The sequence below is a fragment of the Cyprinus carpio genome, chromosome B8 (genome assembly GCF_018340385.1).
Source record: "Cyprinus carpio isolate SPL01 chromosome B8, ASM1834038v1, whole genome shotgun sequence".
Lineage (NCBI taxonomy): Eukaryota > Metazoa > Chordata > Actinopteri > Cypriniformes > Cyprinidae > Cyprinus > Cyprinus carpio.
The window spans coordinates 18,320,191-18,343,873 of record NC_056604.1 but is presented as its reverse complement, the minus strand read 5'-3'; the positions used below and the strand labels follow the sequence as shown (position 1 = coordinate 18,343,873).

The window sequence follows — 23,683 nt, the reverse complement described above, 5'->3', positions numbered from 1 at the left end:
GGTTTTATTTTGTGGTTTGGTTTTTGTTTATGCGCGGCAGTCGCCCGTGAGGGGCTGTCGCGCTGTTTTGTATTTATTTTGTCATTAAAGTTTTATTTGAGTGTTCGCCGGTTCCCGCCTCCTTTCTTCCCGTAATTATGGAGTTTTTATCGTTACTACAGTATTTATGGAGTTTTTGTTGTTATATTGTCCTTCACTGTCGTCGCTCCTCTTTTGTATCCTCCCAATCTCCTCCGTGGGACTCGAGACCGGTGAGTGGAGCAGGTGTCGCTCATTTCCCAATCACTCCACCGGCCTCGCTCCGTTCCCACGGCTCTCGGCCCCGCCCCACTCGTCACACTATACTTTCAAATAATATATATATTTTATCATATTAATAAGAATATTCTAACTACAAGCAACAGCACAAATAAATACAATAGAGTAAAGATACTTAAATAAACTGACTTTCAGGAAGGTATAGAATTAGTTTTTAGGTACAGAAATTGAATAAAGCAATCAAATGTAAAACAGCATTGCATTTTGGACTATAAATTAAAGATTATTCTTTATTAAAGTTACAAAAGCTTTTCAATCAAGAGCAGTGAGTGATTTATTTGTTGTTGCTGTTCGATTAATATAAAGACTGTTACTTTAAGAGAATGCACTGATCCAGTGTTCATATTCGTATTGGACAAGAGTAAATGGTTTGTCCACGTTTTTTTTTTTTTTTTTTCTTCTTCAACGCTGTTGTTGTAATGTCTGGGAAGCCAGAATGTTCATCCATCAACAGAAACATATATTAACTGAACCCTGTTTGTTTTACGTGTTATTTATAGTAAACTATATTACAGATGCTTTGTCAGATTTAAGTTGAACAGCGTTTCCAGCGCGTGCCGAACCGTGTGTGGTGAACCGAACAGTTCGATTTTTTCAGTGAACCGTCCCACCCCTAGTAAATATAATGTCAATGTAATTCTGCCCGACCTGCGCCCTTACTGGCGAACATGGCTGGGATTTTGCATCAACTTGCTGCGTCTGTGGCCAGGGCTTTTCTCTTTTTTTATACGTTCCCTCTTTGCTCCTCCTTTGCTTTTACGCTCCATTTTTTTGCACGGTTTTCTAAGATGAAGCAAGCCTGCCTCTGGATATAGCCAATTAGGCAGTGCTTCGCTGATGTTGGGTCATGTGGTGGTGTAATTTTCACTCCGCGATCGCCTGATTCGTAGATTCATAAGTCCGTCAATTAATTCGCAGTTGCATACCAGCCTACTGCACGTCACCCTGATCGACTGCACAGCGGCAGCCGGCAGGCCAGAATGACCATCAGGCCACCGGGAAATGTACCGGTGCTCCCGATGGCCAGTCCGCCCCTGGTTTTAGCAATGTGGTCTGAGAAAGGCAGCTGATCATCAGTCATAACTCCAAGGTTTCTGGCTGTTTTTAAAGGAGTTATGGTTGATGGTGAAATTGTGATCAAACTATGGGTTTGCTGGAACCACAAGCAGTTCTGTCTTGGCAAGTTTGAATTTGGTTGTCCTTCATCCAGCAAGAAATGTCTGTTAGGCACGCTTAAAAATCTAATTTAAGTCTTATTTTTACTTTAAAATCTAATTTCTGTGATCAAAGCTGAATTTTCAGCATAATGACTGAAGTCTTCAGCACTACCGCTGCTCCCTATACACAGACTACGCAGTTTGCGTAGGGCGCCAACTCCCAGGGCCAACCATCCCAGTTGCTCCAAAAAAAAAAAAACACAAAACACACACACTTCTATATTAACATACATAAAAATAAACAATCATTTAAAAAAAAAAAAAAAAAGACATCAGCAATCTGGTGCAGAGAAAAGAAAAAGAGATGAAGCCCGAGCATCACTTTTAGGTACACTCATAACCCTGTGAAACTTTTTTTTTTTGGCTGTGTAAGTTAACAACACGTTTTAATGTCGGTTATAATTTAACCACCAACTACGCATCTAATATTCTTTTCTATATAGTTTCCATGTTCCCTTACGAAAATTAGCCATGGTCTTACTACGAATAAAAACAAAAATCATGGTTCTTGTAGCTATAACAGAAGAGGTCTGACACAACAGGTTAGAAAGTACAAAGATGTTTATTAGGTCACAGAGTATGGGTTGGGAATCCGGTGATGTTATAGTGAGTATAGTTAAAAAAAAAAAAAAATTTTCAATTTCAATTTTATTTGTATAGCGCATTTACGACAGCCTCCAGGCTGACCAAAGTGCTTTACAGAAGAGCAAGAATATAACACATACATGAAAAATAGACCAGACAAAAATTTAAAACCACCCATTTCAAAATTTAGCGTATCACAGTAGTCAGTACACTAAGGAAAATAAAAAAGTTTTTAGCAAGGACTTGAAAATAGACAAGGAAGGGGACAGTCTGATCTCTAAAGGCAGGGTATTCCAGAGTCGTGGCCCAGCCACCTCAAATAACAGAAGGATTGGTAACAGATTAATAATTGAAAACAAAACCTTAGGTTTAGAGTGATTAGTTTCAATTAGGTTAGAAAAGTATGCAGCTTTTGCAGACTTAGCTGCAGTCTGGTAAGAAGTAAGAGAGTCTCTGAACATTTGAAGAGAGATATGCAGCCTGTCTTGTTTCCATTTACGTTCTGCCTTTCTACATTTTTTTCTTAGGAGACGGGTATCAGAGTTTTGCCACAGTACAGATTTTGATTTTTGCTTGTGAGGCTTAAGGGGGGCAGTTGCATTTGCTGCCTTAAGCCAGGCAGAGTTCAAGAGGCTAAGATGTTGATCAGCATCCAAGTCAGAAAACGGTTGATCCAAGTGCAACTGTGAGCAACATTCAGCAAAACACAAGTTGAAGTTTGTGCTAAACTGTGGAGAGTAGAAGCGAGAAAGACTTACAGTTGTATTTGAAAAATAAGAGAGCTCTGGAAGAGACAGTGTGAATAATATAGGCTTATGGTCAGAGATCATAAAATCTGAGAGCACAATATCAGTCACATAAAGACCATATGAGCGTACAAGATCCAACGTATGTCCCTGAATATGAGTAGCTTCACTGATCCACTGGGATAGATTAAAAGCATCGATAATATTAAGAAACTCATGTGATAAGGGGTTAGACGGACAGCAGACATGGATATTAAAGTCGCCCACCAATAGAAAGTGATCGTAATTTGTGGCAATATTGCCGATCAGTTCAGTGAAATTCTGTATAAAATCCTTAGTGCAGTGCGGAGGACGGTAAATCACCACTAGACCTACAGGACCATTCCAGTCCAAGTGAAGAAACTGAGCTTCAAAGCTGGAAAAGGCCGTTCCAGGGACCAATCGACAGCGTGCAGAGAGAGAGTTCTTTAAAATTGTTACTATGCCACCCCCGCGTCCACTTCGACTAGGAGAGTTAAAAAATGTACAGTCATTAGGGATCAGATCAGAAAACGGAGTTAGATCACCAACCTTTATCCAGGATTCCGTGATAAACATAAAATCCAAGTTGTGAGCTAAGTAAAAGTCGTTTAGTAAGAAGGTCTTATTCACCAAGGACGGCCATTTAATAATGCCATCTTTGGTGGAGAGATAATAACAGGAGATGAGTACGCTCTTTCCAGCGCGCGTAGATTTCTGTGAGTTACTCCCCGTTGCGGGAGCCGAGGCCGATTCGGTGGAGACCGGAACGAGAAACAGGGCTCGGGTGCAGGGGGAGAACATGACGAAGCCACCGGTATGCCACGTCCAGTGGGCGCCAGGTAGTAGAGCCGCCGTAAAGCGATTCGTGAGAAGGATCCGAGAGAAAGCCAGCCCGCAGATGAGCTTTCAGCTTCACAATGTATCCTCCGCGGTTTCCTCGTTTCCTCCTTCGCTTTCTCCGAGGGATGTTGAGGGGCCACCGGTGGATATGTCCCGGGATAGCCGATGTGAACGACTCATCAGTCTTGTTAAAGGAGCAGTCCACATCTAAAGTGTAAGATTTTGTGAAAGAGGTCGCAACCGAGTTGCGAATATCCAAGAATGCTTGATGGTCGTAGATTAAAAGCGTGTAGCAGTTTAAAAATAGAGCAGACAACCAGACAAGCAACCACAAGAGCGACAGACGGCAGGCCCAGTACACAGGCGCCATCTTGTATCTTGTATATTGAAAAAATCTGTTCAAAGGATATGATGAGGGTGGAGATCAGAGTATTTGTCCTTACAGGAGTTGGGAAGTGCACAGGAAGAGCACACACCTCAGCAGTCCGGGACGAGGAGGGAACAGAGACACTGGGAGACGAGGAGACACTAGTAGGAACACAGGAGGTAAGGCAGGCAAGCATTTCCAATAGAGGTAGCCAATTCAGAGAGTCCTCTACATGTGTATGAGATCGGACAATGGGGGTGTCTGAGGTGTGTGCTTAAATACAGGCCAGTTTGATGAAATGCTGATGGGTTACAGGTGCAAGTGCTCAGAACTCCGGTGATAGGGAATCACTGTGATTGGGTGGTGGTGGAGCCTGGCCGATCCAATACAGTACCCCCTCCTCCACGCCCCGCTCATGATGGCCGAACACCCCGATGTTGCGGTGGTCTACCTCTGCCCAGAGGTGCCAGAAGGTCAGGATGGGCAGCATGGAACTCTGACATTAAGGCGGGGTCTAATATATCGGTCCTAGGTACCTATGAACTTTCCTCGGGTCCATATCCTTCCCAGTCCATGAGGTATTCTAGCTGACCACCACGGCGCTGTGACTGCAGAATCTCCTTCACCTTGTAGACCGACCCCTAATCCAGGATCAAAGGAAGAGGGGTGTTCCTCTGTCTGGCCAGGCTCTGTGGGGAGAGAGACAGGTTCATTCTGTACTGTGAGGGGAGTTGTTGTCTGTAGGTGACCAGGTTAATTTGTTCCACAATGGTGAAGGGGCCAACAAATCTGGGACTGAGCTTCCTACAGGGCAGGCAAAGTCTGATGTCCTGAGTTGACAGCCATACCTGGTTGGTAGGTAGGTGTTTCAGCTCGAAGGTCCGTGGCCGTATTTTTCCTGCAAACTGTCCGTTGGAGATGGTGGTGAGCAGCGTCCCAGACCCTTCCGCTTTCCCGGAACCAGTAGTCGACGGCCGGAATATCAGAAGGTTCCCTGGACTAGGGGAACAATGGAGGCTGGAATCTGAGCACATACTGGAAGGGAGTGAGACCAGTAGAAGGCTGTCACAGGGAATTCTGGGCATACTCAGCCCAGCCCAGGAACTGGTTCCAGGAATCCTGGTGGCCATGGCAGAAAGTTTGTAGAGAAAAAAATTTTAAAAATTTAATTTCGCCCCACCTCCTGAATCTTCCTCTCCATTTGACCATTCGACTGGGGATGGTAGCTGGATGAGAGGCTTACGGTCACACCTAGGAGTTTGAAGGCATTCCATACTCTTGAGATAAATTGGGGTCCTTGGTCCGAGTCTTTAGGAATGCCATAATATCTAAAGACGTAGTTGAAGAGCAGTTCAGCGGTTTCCAGTGCAATGGAAACACCTCTGAGGGGTAGAAGACGACATGACTTTGAGAATCAATCATCTATTACCAGGATGCACATGTTACCTTCAGAGGGTGGAAGGTCGGTGACAAAGTCCACTCCTAGTTGTGACCAGAAGGTGGGTAGAGTACCCCAAAACTGTACTCAAGTAAAAGTACTAGTCTGAATAGTTACTTGAGTAAAAAAAATAAAATAAAAAAAAAACCTACTCAAGTAGTTAGTTACTAGTTACTTTGGGTCATATACTGAATATCTATAGTCTATTTTTATTTAAATATATAGATAAAATGTATGCATATTGGAAATATTGGCTAATTATTATTAAGCATTATCTTTATTTTTTTTCATTTTTATAAGAAAAATTCCCCAGACGCATGAACTATATCATGAAATATCTCGATTCTCACCTTCATAGATTATGTTAGATAATATGCGATGGTCAAAATACGACTGACTTTGTATTAAATGTGAATTTAACATTGAAAGTTAATGTGATATAAAAACGGCTACTAATCTTTCATTGTACAGAAAGAGATCAAATTGCATTCATAAGCTCAACAGAATCTTGTGTGATTGATTATAATGCGCAGTGCTGTCTCTGGCTCAGCGCCAGCCAGCAAACGCAGATCTGAATTTAGCAGCTAATGATATGACTTGCTGAACGTTCTCACGCCGGTGTGATTGTATCAAATATAAAAAATATTAATCGGCTATTTTTTGTATTTTGGAAGCTGCATTCAACTTGGCTCCCCTCTGTTATAAGATGCACATACAACAAACATACAAAAATGTCATAGTGGTATCGTGTACTGTAATCGAATGTAGCCTAAGTTATAACCTGTTGGACAGTGGACAGCACACGCGTTCATCTAATAAGGATCTCCATCGCAAGCAAAGAATAGCCTTTGCAGATTAGCTTTCAATTCAGTGCAGTTCCATAGCCCCGTTTTCAACGCTGCTGATGTTCTTAAACTTTGTTACAACTCTGAGTGAACTGCTTCAGACACTCAACACGCGCGGCAGGGAACTGAACGAATCATTCAAACTGATTCGCAAACCAATTCACTGCTTTGCCAACTGGTTTGATCAAGCTTTTGAACAGAACTGTACTCAAAAGAATGAATCATTCCCGAATTGGCATCGCTCATTGCCCAGAGAAAAAGTAGACGCCACGTTTAGAATAAACTGAAGCATTTATAACTTTTATTGCATTAAGATAAAGTAACGAGAGGAGCGTCACCCACAGTAACAAAATAAAAGTACAGATTTTTCCCCCCAAAATTTACTTGAGTAGGAGTAAAAGTACCCATCTTTAAATACACTCCAAAAGTATTAGTTACCCAAAAAACGTACTCAAGTAAATGTAACGAAGTAAATGTAACTCGTTACTACCCACCTCTAGGTGTGACCAAGAGTGATTGGGTACAGGTAGTGGCAGGAGTTTTCCTGATGGTAAGTGGTTCGGACTCTTGAATATGGCACAGTCTGGGCATCCCTATACAAACCTTCTCACGTCCCTTGTCATATTAGGCCACCAGAAGCGATCTCGTAGCAGCGAGAGGGTGTTGTTGGCCCCTGGGTGGCCAGTGCCCCGAGAAGAGTGAGCAGAGTGAATCAGTGGGGTGCATTGTGTTCGTGGCAGGTACTGGCATCCTGGAGGACAGCCCGGCAGATTGTTGGGAGGAATGTTTGAGGCTACTGGAGGGGAGTTCCATTCTATGGGACTGACGATCATCTTAGGTGGGATGATACTCCGGTTCTTCAGTACCTTCCACATGACTGTGGATACAGGACAATGCGTTTGCCTTGACGTTTCTGGAATAGGGTCAATAAGTAATGGTGAAGTTGAATCTGGTAAAGAATAATGCCCATCGTGCTTGGTGGGGATTCAGACGTTTAGCCTCACGAAGATATTGAAGGTTCTTATGGTCAGTCAGTACGGTAAAGGGATGGGCTGCCCCCTCCAGCCAATGCCTCTATTCAACTTGGTGGCCAGTAGGTCTCTGTTGCCGATGTCGTAATTGGTTTCCACCGGGCTGAGCTTCCTGGAGAAGGCACATGGATGGGTCTGGCTGGGTTCACCTGCTGCTGGGACAGCACTGCCCCTACTCCGGTAGTGGAGGCGTCGACTTCTAAGATGAATGGGAGGTCAGGATCAGGATGGACTAGGAGTGGGGCACTTGTGAAGGCCTTTTTGAGGGAGGAGAAAGTTTCTAAAGCTGCGGGTGTCCAGGACAGAGACTTGGGTTTTCCTCACAGAATGCTTATGAGTGGACTGGTAATACGGCTGTAATTCTGTATGAAGCGATGGTAAAAGTTGGCAAATCTAAGAAATCGTTGGAGTTCCTTGACTGTGATGGGTTCTGGCCAGGAGGTTATAGATTCCACCTTCCCCGTGTCCATCTGGATTCTGGTATGATCTGTTATATCCCAGGAATTGAACCATGGGTTGGTGGAAGGTGCAATTCTCAGCCTTGAGGTATACGTGGTGCTCTCGCAGGCATTTTAGGACCTCCACAATGTGCTGCCGATGTTCGGCCTGGCTCCGGGAGTAGATGAGGATGTCATCTATGTAGACAATGACGAAGAGATGAAGAAACTCCCAGAGCACCTTGTGCATAAAGTCCTGGAATACGGAGGGGGTGTTAGCAAGTCCATAGGGTATGACCAAATACTCATAGTGACCAGTAGGGGCTAACAAAGGCAGTCTTCCATTCATCCCCCTCACGTATCCGGATGAGGTTGTATGTGCTGCGGAGATCCAACTTGGTGAAGATGGTGGATCCACGGAGATGTTCCAGGGCATTTGGGAAGAGGATACCGGAACTTGATAGTGATATTAAGGGCTCGGTAATCGATACAGGGTCTCAAGCCTCCGTCCTTCTTTGCAACGAAGAAGCTAGATGCAGCAGGGGAATTGGATGGATGTAACCCTGGCCCAGCGCCTCCTTGATGTACTCCTCCATGGCGACAGTGGACAAATTTTCCCACAGGGCACTGACTCAACCGGAATGAGGTCTATGGCACAGTCCCATGGCCGATGTGGTGGTAAGTGGGAGGCTTGTTTGGGGCAAAAAACGTCAATGAAGGGGGCATAGCAGGGTGAAATTTCTACGTACTGCTTCTCAATGGGACTTTCAATGGAGGTAGAATTTACTGGAACGACCTCTGCAGGTTTTTTGGCTGGTGATGGGAGTCACAGGGGAAGCAGCCTGGGCAGCAATCCGTGCCCCACTTCAAGACTTTCTGTTCTCCAGGACAGAATGGGGTTATGCTCTACCATGGGCGCCCCTAGGATGACGTCAGCAGTAAACCCCTCCAGAACCAGAAGATGGATTTCCTCAGAGTGAAGTAGGCCAAGACTAATAGTGATGGGTCCCACACAGTATTGCACATGTCTATGACATAGTGGTTTTCCAGTTATCGACTGAACTTGGTAGACCTTTTCGGAAGAGGTAGTTTGCAATCAAAGCTGGCGGCAGAGGTTCCTGGAGAGGAAGTTTCCTGCTGACCCGGAGTCGATAAGGGCAGATACTGAAACAGCAGAGGCAGTAAGCATTAAATAGGCTGTGAGTGGTTCCAAAAACGGTTCTGGTGCAACACGTGACCAAGCGCTGTGAGCAGCCTTGCGCTGGTGTTCTGATGATTCGGCGTTTCCCATAAAGGATGTCACAAACCAAATAACAGAAACGTCACCCTGCCTCTTTAATTACTGAGCACATTTTTTCTAATGACGCACACTCCACAGACACGCACGCCGTGTCGTGTCTTTAACTGCCGAATACATGTTTCTCACGACTGTACTGCACTCGCGCCTTTGATAACTTTGCACGTCGTTTTGTCTGACTGTACATGTACCGGCAGCGTGCAGCAACTGCCGCCACAAAATTACATTTGATGTATAAGATCCTTTATGACAACGCTGCTCCTCCACTAAAAGAATTCATATCTTTGGGCTCTGAAATAACAGCTCGAGCCACAAGATCTACAGTGCGAGGTGAATGCAGGATCCCTAAACGCAGGACAGTATTTGGAAACTCTGAAAACTCCGGAAACTCTGCTTTTTCTTGTATGGCCGCTCGTCAGTGGAATATGTTGCCTAAAGAGCTAAAAAAAAAAGGCACAAATTCTTACAGGTTCACACGCCAAGCAAAGAAATGGCTTTTATCAAATCAAATTTGTCCCCACATGTGACCAGATATATGTATGTGTGTGTAAGTGTGTGTTCTAAGGTCTGAGTATATGAAAGGTGTGAACATGAACTTTTGTACATTTTTTTTTTTTAATTTGGGCAAGTGTAAATCTTATTACTCATGTATGTTTTATATATTGTAGCTTAACATCAGCCTGCCCAGGGACTACGGGTGAAAATTAGCTCTTGAGCTAAAACCCGGTACTATGCATCTCTCCCTTTGAGGACTTGCATTACTCAACATCACTTACTAACTTCCAGCAACACTACATTCAATGACGGTAAAATAATAAAAAAACATAAGTTTATTTAAATGGAATCGGAACCAGAAAATTTGTATACTGTTATATATATATATATTGAATTTTGATATTGACAACCTTTAAATTAAGTTGACAGTAAGTAATAAACAGTATTAAGCATCGAGTATTGTGCATTTTTCCTTTCCACTATTTTTTTTAATAGTTGTTTAATGATTTGAATGGAAATGGAATCGGAACCGGAACTGTTAGGCGGAACCGGAACATGTCTAACGATTTCCAACCCTAACTGTGCGTTCACACCGCCGGCGTTGGTGTTGGTCCGATCTTCTATAATGGAAGAAGTCTGACACAACAGGTTAGAAGGTACAAAGATGTTTATTAGGTCACAGAGAGTATAGGTTGGGAATTCGGTGATGTTATGGTGAGTATATAGTTCGAGGATCTGTTTAAAGGATATGATGAGGGTGGAGATCAGAGTCTTTGTCCTTACAGGAGTTGGGAAGTGCACAGGAGGAGCACACACCTCAGCAGTCATGGACTAGGAGGGAACGGAGACACTGGGAGACAAGGAGACACTAGGAAGAACACAAGAGGTAAGTAAGGCAGGCAAGAATTTCCAATAGATGTAGTAACTAATTCAGAGAGTCCTCTACATGTGTCCAAGATCAGACAATGAGGATGTCTCAGATGTGTGCTTAAATACAGGCCGGTTGATGAGGTGCTGATGGGTGACAGGTGCAAGTGCTCAGAACTCAGGTGATAGGGATCGCTGTGATTGGGTGGTGGTGGAGGCTGGCCGACCCATTATAGTAGCCATGGTAACCACAAATGAACCACGGTTTTGTTACTTCAAATAATAGTTTACAAAGTATTAATATATATATATATATATAGATATTTGTGTGTGTGTGTGTGTGTGTGTGTGCGTGTGTATGTGTGTGGTTATAAAAACAGACCTAAGCAAACAACAGCCTTTAAAATTACTTAAAATGCATTATATAAAAACTGTGAGGCAATAATGATTGGTTCAGTGTTGTCAACTAATTTTTAGGTAAAGTTGCTAAAGGCCGGACAATTTGTTGCTGAAAGTTGCTAAATGACGCTGTGATGTCACTGCTTGATGACATCATTATTTAATTAATGCAAAACTGCACAGAAAACACAATCACATCACTCCATTCTCAGCAAAAAAAATATATATATAATGAATGTGATTTGAAATGTTAATTTAGATTTGTTATTAAAAACAAAAAATAAATATAATAATATTAAAATATAAATATCTTATATTTTTAATACAACATTGATTTATTGAATATTTACACATTTTTGAACAATTACATTTTATGTTTTTTTTTATTTTTCTTATAGTAAAACTACAATGTTAGTTAGTGCTACACTTTAGAAAAAGTCTGTGTTAATTTGAATGAATTTCCTGTATTGATTTGCATTGTATTTTGTGTTTTCAGGTTACAACAGATAACGTACTGGCAGAAAATTACCAGTACCTTTTCCATTGTTTCTACATATTTTTAACTGATCAACAAGTGCAGTTACAAACATAACAAGGTGTTATCATAAATGAACAATGATTATTGAACAATTGCAACTAGCAACTTAATTCACATATGTGTACTGCTAGACACCTTTGATTTCCTATTTTGTGTAATTTCAAAGGAAAATATGTGCCTTTTTATCATTTGGGTCACACTTAAAAGTAGCTAAAAGTTAAAAGTTGCCAAATAAATTTTAAAAGTAAATTTGTTGCTAGGTGCTTTTTAAAGAAAAAGTTGCTAGGGTAGTCCGAATAGTTGCTAAATCTAGCAACAAAATTGCTAAAACACTGGATTGGTTAGTTAATAATTATTGATTTACACTGTTAAAATCCATAATATAATAAAAATTAAACAATTTATGTACATTACATATTATTACAAATGCCTGTAAAGGGCGCCAAAGGCCTGGTAATTGCTGCAGTTACACTTACAGGACAATCAAATCCCTGTTTAATATTGACCAAACATTTAGGCTAATTCAAATATCCACTTAATCTTTAATTTTTGGCCACCTTTTTTGCAATAGAAATGCTACAGCCTCTATAATTTCTTAAACGAAAACATGTGGACATCACAACCTTTCCAAAAATTAACCAGGTTTTTTTTTTTTTTATTGTAGTAAAACTGCTTAACTTATTTAGCATGATTTCTAAATGCTTGAGTCTATAAAATCAATCAGACAACTGTATTAATAAAATCGTAGCCATATAGGTAATTGTCTAGAGATACAATTGTAATTTGTAAATAATATAATTTAATTACAATTTCTTTATTTATATTTATTTATATTTTATTAAAGTTCTATTTTGACCCCTATAATAGATGTTTGTTTGTTTTTTTACTTCCATAATATTTGACAGAGGAGGCACAACAATACAATTCTGCTTAGGGCACCCATTTGGCCAGCAGTGGCCCTGCTGTTCAGATGACAGTATCCGGTGAAAATTCTTATTTAGGTCATACTTCCAAGACGTAGGCTAGAATCTATGATTCTAAAGTAGTCTACAGTATCCACACCGGTGCGGTGACTGACAGCCACACATCAAAAAATTTGATTCATTCAAGCTAAGGAGCTGTCCCATTAAAAATAATAATAAAATTCCACAAATAACTACAATTGCAGGTTTTAAACAGAGATGGCAACAAAGAGGCAACATTTATGGACTGCAGCTTTAAACTGCGGTTTGTTTCACTCTTATGCAGGGCCCCACCCCTGTGTTTATTTGACTATAAAATGCACACACTTCTCCTTTCTTGATCCACATCTCTCTTGCTTTATTCCTCTCATTTACTCTTAAGTCTCTAACTTCATGTAAGTACATTAATATTCCAGGAACAATTTTGGTCCGTCAGAATGTTCTCATCGTTGTGTTCTTTGGGATAGTATTATGTGGGTATGTAATTACTTTTTTTTAATCAATATTACAATATTATTACATTGGAAAAAAAAATATTACAGTTTGCCTTTGTGTTTGGGTTGTGAATTGATGTCATAATAATGCAGTATTATTTCTCAGAAGTCAGTAGCATTACCACTGCTTGATATGTTGCCAGGAGGAGTACATGAAGTATTTAGCATATTATTGCCACTATATTCTGCTTATGCACATTATTTTTGATGCAAGAATCTTTATGAACTAATCTTGAGAAAAATATTCTACATTTCTAAACTGCATTTTTATGAACCATTTAAAAAGGCATACATGTTTATTTTATTCTCAAGATGTATCACATTATATGGTTCAGATTATGGGAGTGCTGAATGATAGGTTTGGGCAGGAAAGCAAAAGTTATGGTTTATTTTCAACCATACAATATTAAGCAAATTATTAATCTGCATTTTCTGTGTACATGACAAGCATAAGATATAAAACTCTTAACTCTGAGAAGAAGATTACAGTTACACATTTACAGAGATTTCTCCTCATGAAGTTATGTGTCTTTCTTCACAGGCTCATTTACCTGAACCATATCCAGTGCAGGTGAGTTTAGTGCAGCTAGAAAAAACATGGAGCAGATGTAGTGTATGTGTTGTTCTCTTGATTTGAGAAGTTTACATTACTACATTACTTACATTACTTTTTAGCTGCAATCAGCAGGTAACAGAACATCAAAGTAATGATGTGCATACGCATACATCACTCTTCAACACACACACAAAAAAGGGTTTCCTATACTCTGATTTACTTGTGGTGGCCCTCCACAATATCCACATTGACCACCACAAATATCCACCGCCCCCTGTCATCATCTCCCATGTTTCACACACGAGCGTGACTTGAGCACTATATTTAGCAAATTTAAGACCCTTTTGGTGTCTTTTTTCCAAAAAAGGTACATACTGACTAACAAACCTAGTGACTTTTTTGGATAAACCTTAGGCACAGTGTCGTCTCTTTTAGCATCTCTTCTGTGCAGTGAGCGGCAGAGATGCAGCACATTCAGTTGGTCGTACCGCATCTGACTCGTCTGTAAATTAGTACAAAACATAGTTTCCAAGCAACTGTCACTTATTGACTGTTTACTAAATCTAAAATATGAACACACAGTAGTTCATCTGTTAAAATGCATGTAGTTTGTTACTCAGACGCAGGCAGCGCTGCATGAAACAAAAAAGTAATATAGGCAAAACCAGGGACGTCACTAGGATTGGAAGACAGGGGGGGCTTAGCCCCCAGGGTATTTGTAAATTGCGTTTGCAAAATCTTTGCACTCACATACAAGCATTTGTATGTATTTATATATACCGGTATATAAAATAATTATACACAGATCTGGTTCAGTTGTGGCTGACATATGTCAGCCAGACTCAGGTTGAGTCATCGCCGTCATTCCGCGAGGTATGTGGGCCAGAAGAATGTGGGAGATGTGGGCCAGAACTGGGCCACATGTCATTTGCTATCTGGGATGTTTGCTACAAAACAGCTTTGACTTGCATATTGAAAAATACTATGGACGTGAAATGGTGGCAAAAACCTGCTTGTTTGCAAACATTCTTCTAAATTTCATCCTTTGTGTTCAGCAGAACAAAGGAATCGATGCACATGATGACAAAACAGTGGTATTTCGATTACATTCACTTCGTCTGCGATAAAAAACGCGAACGCGATCTCCTCCATTGCTGACGTTTGCAGGCGACAAAACAGCGAGGAAGTGTCCGACTTCAAAGGTCTTTTTTGACCCCTTCCCTTACTGCAGCCGCCTATTCTCGCCTACATTTCAGGCGAGGCAAGGCGCATCTCAAACAAGCCTAATGTTAACCATAACTGTCAGAAGTCAGCCACAACTGTACCAAATCCATGCCGCATCTCACAAATGGCATGGACGACACCTGGCCTAGATGTCACCCACGCCATTTCTGAGATGTGGCCCAGATCCGTCCCAGTTGTGGCTGACTTCTGGGTTAGATATGGCCCATATTTACCCTTTCTAGACACATTCTTCAGAATTTCTTTCCTTGTTTTAAGCCAGACCCTGATACTTCTCAGATGAAACCACACAAAGATGAGGCATAATGGCTAAACAGTCCATTTAGATATGTATGTGTGCATGTATATTTTTAATGGATTGATTTATTAATTCACACAAACATACAATAGAATAAAGTGAAAATTACAACAAGGAAGAATTCTAATTAAGAGAAAAATTAAATAAAATAAACGCATGTCCTAATTCTTAACTTCAATAGGCGTGTTTTGTTTTTGTTTAGTTCGCATGTAATATATAAATGGGTAATCTAATTCTTAGAATAAATAGAAAATGTATCAGTTGACATTCTCAGCCAATGAGCTTTAAGCTGTGTCGTCAGTCAGTCGTTTCCCATCATGCTTTTGAATAGCGCAGTCGGTGGAGAGCAGCTGTGCTCGACTGCTCAGTCCGACACAGCCGCCTCGCCATCGCGAGAGTATTTTGGCACACGTCAGCAAGACATCAGAGCAAGGCGGACGTAACTCGGCCACTTTTTTAACCGGCATGCATCTCGCGGTGATCACCGGTGATCGGTTCTGTGCAGATTTTGCTCATCTCAAACAAGCCTATTGTATTAATGGGTTGTGTTTAGTCACTATTTATATTTGTTTTATGTAACAGAAAATATGTAAATGGGAACAGCTTTATTGGACATTCAGTTATATTACATTATGTGACAGTTTAGATAGTACAATAGATCCAGTGTTGCTAACTTCTTTTAATGGAAATTAGCTAAACCCCGCCTGAAAATTCGCTAAATGTCGCTAGATGATGTCATACATTAATTAGCATATTCATGACGTGCGTCGTATAAGGCATGTTTGAGATGCACCTTGCCTCGCCTGAAATGTAGGCTAGAGTAGGCGGCTGCAGTAAGGGGAGGGGTCAAAAAAGACCTTTGAAGTCAGACACTTCCTGAATATCGCTGTTAGGTCGCCTGCAAATGTCAGCAATAGAGGAGATCGCGTTCGCGTTTTTTATCGCAGACGAAGTGGATGTAATTGAAATACCACTGTTTTGTCATCATGTGCATCAATTCCTTTGTTCTGCTGAACACAAAGGAGGAAATTTAGAAGAATTTTCGCAAACAAGCAGGTTTCTGCCACCATTTCAAGTCCATAGTATTTTTTCATACTATGCAAGTCAAAGCTGTTTTGTAGCAAACATTCTTCAGAATTTCTTCCCTTGTTTTAAGCCAGACCCTGACACTTCTCAGATGAAACCACACAAAGATGAGGCATAATGGCTAAAAAGTCCATTTAGATATGTATGTGTGCATGTATATTTTTAATGGATTGATTTATTAATTCACACAAACATACAATAGAATAAAGTGAAATTTACAAGGAAAAATTCTAATTAAGAGAAAAATAAAATAAACGCATGTCCTAATTCTTAACTTCACTAGGTGTGTTTTGTTTTTGTTTAGTTTCCATGTAAATATAAATAAATAAATGGGTAATCTAATTCTTAGAATAAAGAGAAAATGTATCAGTTGACATTCTCAGCCAATGAGCATGAAGGTGTGTCGTCAGTCAGTCATTTCCCATCATGCTTTTGAATAGCGCAGTCGGTGGAGAGCAGCTGTGCTCGACTGCTCAGTCCGACACAGCCGCCTCGCCATCGCGAGAGTATTTTGGCACACGCGTCAGCATGACATCAGAGCAAGGTTGATGTAACTCGGACACTTTTCTAACCGGCATGCATCTTGCGGTGTTTACCGGTGATTGGTTCTGCGCAGATTTTGCTCATCTCAAACAAGCCTATTGTCTTGCCTCCCTGTGCTCACATACTGCATTTTAATGCAGCCAAATTCTCAATAAAACTGTTTTTATTATTATATTTTAATGTTTCTGTTGACAAACAACGAAATGAATATTATAATGACTGAAATGCAGTCCATTAAGACTACATAACCAGCTCTCAAAGATATTAATCTGCACTAAAATCCTATTCACAACATTGTCTAATGAAATCAAATACACATACGATTAAGACAATGGTTGTGCTGTGATTTCGGCTCTACTCGCATGTAAAATAGAGTTAGAAGCAACAGAATATATATATATATATCTTTTTTTTTTTTTTTACTGAAAGTGCTGCTCCTCTCTGCGCTCGCCGACCAGAGCAGATGCAGAGAGAGAGAGGTGTGTGCGCTGGGAAAGCAAGACCTCGCGCTCATGTGGCAGTACTGGAGCGTCTCAGAGATTAAATAAGGTTTGTCCAAGAAAGTCGCTAGATTTGTCGCTAGTTGCTTTTTTGGAAAAAAGTCGCTAAGGGGGTCTGAAAAGTCGCTAAATCTAGAGACAAAGTCACTAAGTTGGCAACACTAAATAGATCTGAAGTGCCAGAACATGTCTGAGCGAAACTTGATGCAATGACGTCATAAATATGCAAATTAATAAGTGACATCACGTTACCCACCGCCACAAGTCTCACAAAATCCTGTTGGAAACATTGACAGATGCTAATATATTAATGTACATGCTCATATTCATAAACACATGCACACACACACACACAACATAATCAAATTCAACTGAGTATGAGTTTGACTCTATTATTATCAGGCGATAATTATTCTCTTGATTTGAGAAGTTTGCAATACTGAATTATAATTATTATTGTTATTATTCTTTTTTTACTGTTTTAAGCTGCAAACAGCATATAACTGAACAAGGCATCATCAAGTGAGTAATGATTACAATCCATTACAATCAAACACACACAACATAATCAAATTCAAATGAGTAAGAGTTTGACTCTGTTTCAATCAGGACGAGATGGAAGCAAAAGATCGTTGGATTGCGCTCATTACCAGGGTGTGTAAAACTTCATCTTCGTAAAAGTGACTTTATTTTTTGCTCCTTTATTTTTTTAAGATCTTTAGTTAATAAGGACTACTGTTCAAGACAAAAACATTCATGGTTGATGGTTGTTTTTGTGGTTCTGATCAGATGACAAATGAGAGTTAAATGATGTCTTCAGTGCATTGATGGAAGTAAAAAGCAACAACAACAACAAAACTTGTAAACCCATGTTTTTAATGTGTATCAACTTTATGAACCAATAAAATGTATGTTGTTCTTTCTGCTTGTTCATTTTCATTACAGGTTGTTATACAACCAGCCGAGTGTGTTGGGAGGGTGAGTATTATGTTTTTAGTACCAACCTGTTGATAACAAATGGAATGGATGGAATGATTACAGCGCTGTATGTGTGTTTTTAATGAAGTCGGACAGATGTTGGTTCTGTGTCACCATGGTCAGCTCCAATCATTTGGGAGGGAAACTTTGACTCCACACTGATCGACTTTATCTACAAACAAAAAAATCTCACCATAGCAACTACTGTCTTCGCTTTGGGAAAGTGAGTCTTCATAATACCTTTCATTTTGTATTAATAATTATCATTTGTTTCACCTCCTCTGTTTTTCCTTGTTTCTGGAAATAGTAATCAATAAAGGATAAATTAACTATAATTTATCTCCCTGTATTTGTTTTCTCTGTTTGTTAGATACACACGTTTTGTCAAAGATTTTCTGGAGTCAGCAGAGCAACATTATTTTGTTGGATTTCGAGTACATTACTACTTGTTTACAGATCAACCAGAATCAGTTCCTGAAGTGAAGATGGGTGAAAACCGTGGTTTGATAGTTCAAAAGGTTCCGAGTCTGAACCGATGGCAGGACATCAGCATGAGCAGGATGGAAAAACTGGAAAAACTCATAGAGAATGAACTAGTCAATGAGGCAGACTATATTTTCTGCCTTGACATAGATGCAAAGTTCTATGGCCGGTGGGGTGCGGAGACTTTGGGTCGTCTGGTAGGTGTGATACATCCTTGGCTCTTTAATGTTCCAAGGAGTCAATTCACATATGAGCGCAGACCAGAATCTAAAGCATACATTCCCGTGGAGGAAGGTGATTATTATTACGCTGGTGCTGCATTTGGTGGCTCATTGGAGGATGTACATCATCTCACAAAAACCTGCAGAGAGCAGCTGCAAATTGATGCTGCAAACTCCATTGAGGCGGTATGGCAAGAGGAGTCTCACTTGAACAAGTATTTCCTTTTGAACAAACCTAGTAAACTGCTCTCTCCTGAATATATGTGGTGGGACGTCAATGAAAAAGCAGCCCAAATAAAAATAGTTCGCTTGACTAATGTACCTAAAAACTATGCTGATGTTCGTCCAAACCCATAGCAACTGTTGCCAGTATTCAGCTACACTTACATGGTGTGTTCTCACAGTCCTCCAGTAAGACAATGTGAGTCTGTTAACAGATAATACTGGAAACAGGGAAGACGAGATCTGCCAGCAAGAAATTAATAATCACAGAAATGTACAGATGTTTATGAGCACAATATGGCATCAGAAACAATATCTGCCAAAATCTTTTTGAATGAACACTCACAATCAGAGGTGTAAAAAGTACTCAACAATTTTATTCAAGTGAAACTTTGCTACCTCAATATGCTTCCTCAGATTTGATGGTGAACTTTTGAAGCCAGACATTTACCTGATGAAAGTCATAATTGAAGTAGAAATGTGTGTGTTTGATGCATGAAAATATTGATCATTAGTTCTCACATCAGGCACACATGTTTGAGCTTCTGTTTACCATATTTAATGTGCATAAGATAAAATAAAAATATAATGTACTTTTCAAGATGAAATAAATTTTAAAGAAGTAGAAAGTACTGTTTTTTCTTCAGAAATGTAATCAAGTAAAAGTACAAGTAGTCAGTTTAAATTGTACTTGAGTAAAGTACAAATCCCCCAAAATAATACTTAAGTACAGTAATCAAGTAAAATTACTCAAGTATTTTACACCTCTGCTCACAATATCTAATCAGAAAAGAGCTTTTCCAGACAGAAGTATTTTCTAGGGATCAATATCAGCAAACAGTGCCTTTCAACCCTCACAATACTCAAAAACTTTTGTTTTAATTTCCCATTCGCTTTATGTCATATCATAAACAGTAGACATGACTCTTTTATATATAATAGAGTATTGTTGGGACATCCCAATCTTAATAGTACACTCAAGATATTAGGGAAGCATCAAAATGGACTATGTGAACAATGCAAAGCAGAGGAAAGAGTAACCCATGCAATTTTTGAATGTAAGAAATATGTGGAAGAAAGAAGTAATATGATAGTTGAAATCAAGAAGAATGGAATTCAGGTTGTACATTTGAAATCTTTAAATGGGCAAGTGGAATAAATAGTAAAGCTTTCTTCAATTTTCTTAAAAATGTTTCTTAATGTCTGAAGCCCTTATACCATCACACCAATTTATTGGCCAAAACGTGATGGCCAATAGCATCTCGTTCCCTATTCAGGGAACCATGGTTACATACGTAACCAAGATGTTTTGGAGCTTTAATACATCCCATAGCGATGACATCATCGTAGCATCTCATTCCCTGTTCAGGGAACGAAGGTTACATATGTAACCGAGATGTTTTGGAGCTTTAATACATCAAGGTAAGTTAATTCTTCTTTTAAAATCTCAACTAACGTTAACATATAGGTTTCAACCATTCTTCTACAGTGCGTTTCTTGACTGGCTTTTTGTTTATGTTTAACTCTTTTCTGTCATTGGATTTCAATTGCTTTTATGTTAAAGGTACTACAATTATTCTCAGTCACCATTTACAGTGCATTATATGGCCTCCATATAAACATTTAAATCAATTTTATTGTTAAAGGTAGTTATTCACCTGCTTTCACTGGATCACAATAATAGAATTTAAACTTTTTTCCCTAGGCTTAAGCCTAGTCCCAGACCCCAAGTGTTTGAGGCAACCCCTGGAGTCTTAGTCTGCATATAAAGTTAAAAGTATGTATACTGCACTTATGTAAACATCCTTTCTGTATAAAGTATGTTTAATTTAAAAGGCTAAATGGTAGAAAACTTTTCAGATTGTTCTGATTTTTACATTCTATCTTCATAGATAATTAAAGTGAAGCATGCTGGAAGCTCTACTGGATGAATGAGACTGATGAGGAGGCCACCCCACCCATAAAAAAGTTTATATTATATTAGTGGTTCTATTATATAAATTATATAATACAACCACGATCCAAAAGGATTTGTTCAGCTTCTAATAAGTCCTCTAGGACAAAGACAAAACCACCCACTGCAGGCACCGTGGCCTCCAGACCCCAGAGAAAAATCCTCTCAAGCAGTGACTCTTTGATAAGATTTAAGATTTCTCTTTGTTTTCTATCATATATTCACTGTTGGTGTAAGGCTCATTTCAGAGCATCAGAGCATGGGTGGTATGGTAAACCTTTTAATTCCTATGTTTAATGTTTCAGCACTTCTCCATGACATAACTAACAAAAAATTATTATGGAGCAGCAGAGGAACATTATAAGGATGGTGCTATATCTTAAATCAATCAATGTTCATAACATCACAGGATCGAATCATTTAAATCCAATATGGTTTCCAATTAAAGACTGAAGGTCATTAACTTCCCTGGAAAGTGATCTTCAATCCTGTCCGGAAACGAGATAAAAAGTGGTAGGTAACAGTCTCAGTTATGCATAGTTGCCTACTGTTTTCACTCTGATCTGGTTGTAATTACTGTTATAAGTAAAACACTAAGATTGATCATGTGTGTGTGATGATCAAAAATGACCTGGCTAAAGCGGTGAACTGGAGAGGTGTAGATGGGAAAACACAAAGTATTTGGGATAAATAAAGTTTGGGATATGAATGAATGACAGCCCCCCCCCCCCCCCCATGTCATGAATGAATGTTGAAAGTCATAGTTCTTATACTGGTGGTGTCTTAAATGTTTTTTTAACACTGTATTTGTATGCTCCTATTGTAGAGGCTGTAAGAAGAAATCCTGTATGTGCACAAAGCTGACCTGGAGGTCGAAAAAGTTTCATCTAGCTGGTGACCGTGAGGGTGGCAGAAAGAGAAGAACGACTTCACATGATGTTAATGTAAACGAAACAAGTTATTGTTAAGAGTGAATCCTTTAAATTGTTTTTTTAAGTTATATATATATATATATATATATATATATATATATATATATATATATATATTTTTTTTTTAAATTTGCACATCTATAAATATGAGTTGTATTTCTTTTGTCTTTTGTTTGTTGGTTTCTGTATTTTATGACCTATGTGTTTGCAACAGTTTAATTTGGTTTCTCTAGTTTTTTTTTTCTTCTTCTTGTATTGGGACTATTTATTTGTTGCTTTTGTTTTGCCTTATTCTAGTGTTATTGGTTTATCTTTTTCCCTTTTTTATTTGTACTTTTACCGGGCTGAGATTTTTTTCCCCTCTGCATCAATAAAACACTCTACTGCATTTGCGTTGTTTTGTTCTTTTATTATACCTTGCACAATATATAAATATTATATAGGGTAATTTCTGGTTTAGTTTTGGCATAATATTGGTCCAGTTATGGCTTCTTCCAGAGCTTCTGGATAAGTTGTGGCTGAGTTCTGGGGTAAAGGTGGCACTGCATGAAAAGGTGCATTTCCGGACTGTTCACGTCAGTGCACAAACCCATAAATGGAACGTTTCAGGCAGTTTCCGTGTATGTGCCCTGGCATTTCTGACTTCTGGACACTGACAGTTTTCCAGTCCGCTCACTGACGCGATAAACTCCCAGACACGGATGGAAATGTTTACTCACTCACCGATAAATCCACGTACATCCCTGTGCATGAGTAGTCGTCTCCACAAAATCGCAACCACATGTGACGACCCCAGGCTGGATGTCGCTTCATCCACGGTGAAAGTCGATTCGGTGATCCACAGTGCAAAGTTGATGTATTTCCTCAGCGACCAGCATGGATCAGCCCCAGGTATGATGAAGTGGATATCGGCCTCATTTGGAAGACCAAAGAAAGTAGTTTCGCTTTAACAGTGAAACACACAATGTCTATACGTCATGGCGGTGGTGGCAACAACAATACTACAACGAGAATAAAAGGTGGGCCGCCTTTCTTTGCGTGAACATCTGGGCGGCGTTATGCAAATCTTCCCACATACTGACATAGATATGTGGGGGCGTGTTAGAACGAGCCGTTTTAGTGGGGAGTGGACGAGTCTTAACTTTTATAAAGAATATCTCTTTGGGTTTGAGACTTTAGTCTTTGCAACTTCACAGATCTTCTTTATTTACCAAGAGCTTGTAACACTCCAAAGAGAAAGGAAAATTTGAAATCGCATCATATGACCCCTTTTAAACAAACTCAGTCATTTAGATTGAAAAAATATTTCAAATATTTTGCAAACACAGTAACTAACAGTAAATCATTAAACTGATTAAAAAAATAATAATTTTGAAAAGAAACAATTAAAAAATGTATGCTAACCAAAAGACAAACACAATAAGGAATACACTTGCAATGGACACTCGATCCAGGACAGTGATTACCGCTCTCTCAATCAGACAGTCACACACACATATTCTACAACTCTTATAGCACCATCAGGACCATGCCATATTTTTTCATTTAATTCTGCCTCTCAGAAGCTACAGGAGATACTGCTATGCTCATAAGTTTACATACCCCAGCATAGAGATGAGCAAACTCGGTCCACTGCCCTGCAGAGTTCTGCTCCAACCCTGATCAAACTCACCTGCCAGTAGATTTCTAGTAATCCTGAAGACCTTGATTAGCTTCATTAGGGTTGGAGTGAAACTATACAGGACAGTAGCCCTCCAGGACTGAGTTTGCC

The 23,683-nt window shown here is 39.7% G+C and overlaps 1 protein-coding gene across 1 annotated transcript; it reads left to right on the top strand.

The window, feature by feature from the left end:
* Positions 1-12,764: 12,764 nt before the first annotated feature.
* Positions 12,765-19,660, top strand: LOC109073532 (globoside alpha-1,3-N-acetylgalactosaminyltransferase 1-like; the record flags this gene model as incomplete). The annotated part of the gene is made up of 7 exons (XM_042729095.1): positions 12,765-12,880; positions 13,439-13,468; positions 17,609-17,644; positions 17,732-17,776; positions 18,068-18,100; positions 18,189-18,323; positions 18,471-19,660. Coding segments are annotated over 7 exons (1,086 nt in total), but the record flags the coding sequence as incomplete, so codon positions are not given.
* Positions 19,661-23,683: the final 4,023 nt, after the last annotated feature.